Below are 3,983 nucleotides of genomic sequence, written 5' to 3'. Positions count from 1 at the left end.
AGCAGACATGATCTCATGTTCGCAGTAAGAGATTAATCGGTGCATAAAAACGGACCCAAAAACCCTCGTTAGAGAAGTGTTAGAGAAGTTTCTGTCCAAGGAAAATGAAAAAAATGTTATGTATTCAAGTCATGCAACATCTTCTATTTAGAATAGAAGCCTAATGTTATCAATGGTAAAAATATGATACATACGCTTAGGATTATATCCTATTTTTTATATGACCTGATAGATTTGTCTACGAAAAAAAATTCACATTCCTTTCTAACAGCCAATGCAATCCCCACAATGCAACGGTCACATTTTGGGTGGTAGAAATTCACCGGTGGCATTATGCCGCGGGTAAAAACAGTGTTACAAGTCGGTGTTCATGCACGAACGATAAAAGAAGCCACGTGTGATTGCCGCCGGCAAACCCACTACCACACCGTTTAGTCTAATAGGATGAAAAAAACCATCCTCATGGCATCATGGCTTAGTGGTGACTATTTTGTATAAAACAAAGGAGTAGATTTGGGTTCAAATCCCAAAATTTTCACTTTGTCGTGGCCTCCGGTTTAATAAAAAATGAAATAAAAGTTGCTTACAATGAATATGAACAAATCAATACGTCGTATGTCTTTATTTCTTTTTAACCTTTTGAGTAATATAAATACTTGTTACAAATTAAATTCATCAAGTTAGTTAATTTCTTTGGGTCCAAGTCTGAACCGGGAACGCATATAAATGGGACTTGAATATGATCAGCAAACACAAACTAATCTCTAGCCTTCGATCTCCCTCTCTTTCTTTAATGGCCTTTTCGGAAGAACTTGGAGTTGTCAACGAAGCTTTCTCAGGTTTCACCCTTTTTATTCATTTTCATCATTTAGTATCATCCTTTTGCACATTTCAATTCATGGATAATCAAATATCTTAATTTTTCCTGTAATAATAACAAAGTTCTGTTAATTTGTAGGACTTGGAATTGATGAGAAGTCGCTTATATCCATTCTGGGGAAGTGGGATGCAAATCAGCTAAAATCTTTCAGGTTAGGAACTTCTCGTTTCTTTGGTGAGGATGAAAGGTCATTTGAAAAACTGGTTGAGCATCAAATCAATCAACTCAAGAACGACTTTTTACGCTTTAAAGTAAGTATATTGATGTTACGTATCTTCTCATCATCAAGCAATTAACTCGTTTTTTATGATTTTTGTGGTTGCTTATTGAAGTTCAATTCATATGTAAAAGACACCAACAATTCGCTTACTTATGATTGTTAGCATAGTAATTTACAAGTATATATATATATATATATATATATATATATATATATATATATATATATATATATATATATATATATATATATATATATATATCTTTTTAATTGTTACTAGAGTGCATTAGTACTGTGGACGATGCACCCATGGGAAAGGGATGCACGTTTGATTAAAGATGCATTGTTAGATGGCCCCAAATCCAACAACGTGATCGTAGAAATTGCATGCACACGATCTTCAGAAGAGCTACTCGGTGCAAGAAGGGCTTATCACTCCCTCTATGAACGTTCTGTTGAAGAAGATGTTGCTTCTTATATCACCACCACTGAACGCAAGGTCATTATAAATATAGCTTTCTATAACTTTCAAATACTATATGGTATTCTTATAATAGGAAAACTAATATATAGTAGACAATCACGTATATATAGTTGTTTTCTTCCATTTCTTTCTTCTCCTTTTAGCAAAACTAAAGTGAATCCTGATCCCCTCTTTGGTGTATATTAACAAACAGCTGTTCGTAGCATTGGTAAGTGCATATCGTTACCAAGGCACAAAGGTGAATGAAGAACTCGCAAAATCTGAGGCGAAAATAGTCTTTGAAGCTTTCAAAAATGCCGATAAGAAAAACCCTCTCTTGGATGATGACGTAGTGACAATACTAGCAATTAGAAGCAAGCTCCACATCATGTCATTGTTCCAGCATTATAAAAAAATCAGTGCCAACTCTATTGACGTGGTCAGTTTGCAAACTAATGCCTGTGTGATAATTTTAATTAGTATTTGTTCATGTTAACACTAATGGCATAATATTTTTTGCCACAAGATTCACAACCTAACAACCATGGAATGATATAGATTCTGTTTTCCAGCTTGTCGAATTGTTTTGACCCAGAATCCTGTATAAATATATCCATAAGATATCTAACAATCCTATAAATCACGATTCTTCAGGATCTTGGGACAAACGAGAGCTTGAAAGACACAGTGCAATGCATATGTGCACCACCTACTTACTTTTGCAAGGTTTGAGTTTACTTAATTCACTTCCTAGAGTTTGATCGTTATAAATTATGAATAAAAATAAGAAGGGTGATCATCACATAGAGAGGGTTTAGCCTTCGGAAATGATCTTTATTTGTAGTACTGTGTTTAACTTCTTATAAATGGCCATCATAGGTTATCGAAGCGGCTATGGTGAAAGAAGCTGATGAGAACACAAGGGAAGGTCTTACAAGGGTGATCATTACCCGAGCTGACGTTGATATGAAGAATATCAAAGAGGAATATCAACACAAGTATGCGATCACATTGTCAGAAAGAATTAAGGTTGCAGCTAATGGAAACTATAAAGATTTTCTACTTACACTAATCTCAAGAGAAGAGACAAAGTAAGGTTTGATAATGATGACGACCAACCAAAAGTATATCGCTAAAAACTTATGCTTTGACAGATTTAATATGTTGGTTTAAAATTCATTTAATGTCAATTTTCCAATCACAATTTCCGAGTTGTCTTGTTTTTTTACTACATGAGTTTGTAACCTTGAAAAACGATACAAGCAACAGCCAAAGCCTTTGTTTATGCTTGCCTTGGTACACTTCTGTTTAAGAGTGCATGTTCGCCGCAGATTAATAATAAAGTTCTATAAATTTTTTCTTCTTAAAGAAAAGATCTTGAACGATCTTCTACCTTGTCTTTTTATTATCAGAGTAAACGAAAGAGAAAATGACACGCTTTCTTATTCCATTAAGCATCAAAATAATCTGTATGTACATAATGATAAAGCTACCCAACTAATGCTATTATATTATACACCATCTAACAATATTAGTTAATTTAATTGAATCTTAACTAAACTAACCATAACTTTGGTTAACAAAATGTGTATTGTGTAACTCCAATATCCCCTCTTTAAGATGAGCTTAAAAAAATGGTTTTCAAAGCCATCATTGACACAATTGGTAAAATCATGTGTCGTGGCAATGGTATCGTGAAAATATCTGCCAGTTGGTGAGTTGTGTGGATAAGTATTACTTTTATGCAGTGTTGTAAAAATCCCGATCAGATCCCGATTAATCCCTATGCGCTACTCGATCGATTAGAGGGCGCCTAACGATTAATCCCTACATACACAATGGCTGAAACAGTAGAACCCGATGAAATTTTAACACTTTAAAGAAGTTATTTTTCAACAAAAACTATTTAAGGTATGATTAGTATTGTATTTATCATATTAACCTATTTTGTTATGATATTAATGGTATTTACGAACTTTTATATGATATTAGTCATATTTAATTTTTTCCAATCTACCAAATTAGCAATTAATAGTCTCCCGATTAATCTCCGCCTAGCCAAATAATCTCTTAACCTCAGTCCACCGACTAGCTAACGTCGAGCGATTTTTACAACCTTGCTTTTATGGTGTTATTCAAGATTCTATCACGAATGAAGTGACAATCGATTTCGATGTGCTTCATATGCTCGTGAAAATGTTGGATTTGATGCTAATTTGATAACAGATTCATTGTCGCAAAAAACCAAAGTGGGATCCGTCTAATGGATTCCAAAATTGCTCAGTAGATGATGAAGCCATGTGATTTCAATAGTAGCAACAATAATTGTTCATATTCTGCCTCAATTGATGAACGAGATGTTGAATTTGGTGTCTATGCCCATAACTATTTATGGTATATACTTGACCCGATAGTAGCAT

The 3,983-nt window shown here is 33.9% G+C and overlaps 1 protein-coding gene across 1 annotated transcript; it reads left to right on the top strand.

The window, feature by feature from the left end:
* Positions 1-675: 675 nt before the first annotated feature.
* On the top strand, positions 676-2,862 carry ANNAT4 (annexin 4). The gene is made up of 6 exons (XM_078972152.1): positions 676-839; positions 959-1,131; positions 1,381-1,599; positions 1,778-2,002; positions 2,218-2,289; positions 2,443-2,862. Exons 1-6 carry the CDS (start codon positions 740-742, stop codon positions 2,656-2,658), a joined length of 1,005 nt encoding a protein of 334 aa, XP_078828278.1. The 5' UTR covers positions 676-739; the 3' UTR covers positions 2,659-2,862.
* The last annotated feature ends 1,121 nt before the right edge of the window (positions 2,863-3,983 follow it).

This window comes from Lactuca saligna, chromosome 8 (assembly GCF_052625555.1).
Source record: "Lactuca saligna cultivar CGN05327 chromosome 8, ASM5262555v1, whole genome shotgun sequence".
NCBI classification, from domain to species: domain Eukaryota; kingdom Viridiplantae; phylum Streptophyta; class Magnoliopsida; order Asterales; family Asteraceae; genus Lactuca; species Lactuca saligna.
The sequence above is the reverse complement of the archived record's forward strand: the minus strand, read 5'-3'. Positions and strand labels throughout refer to the sequence as shown.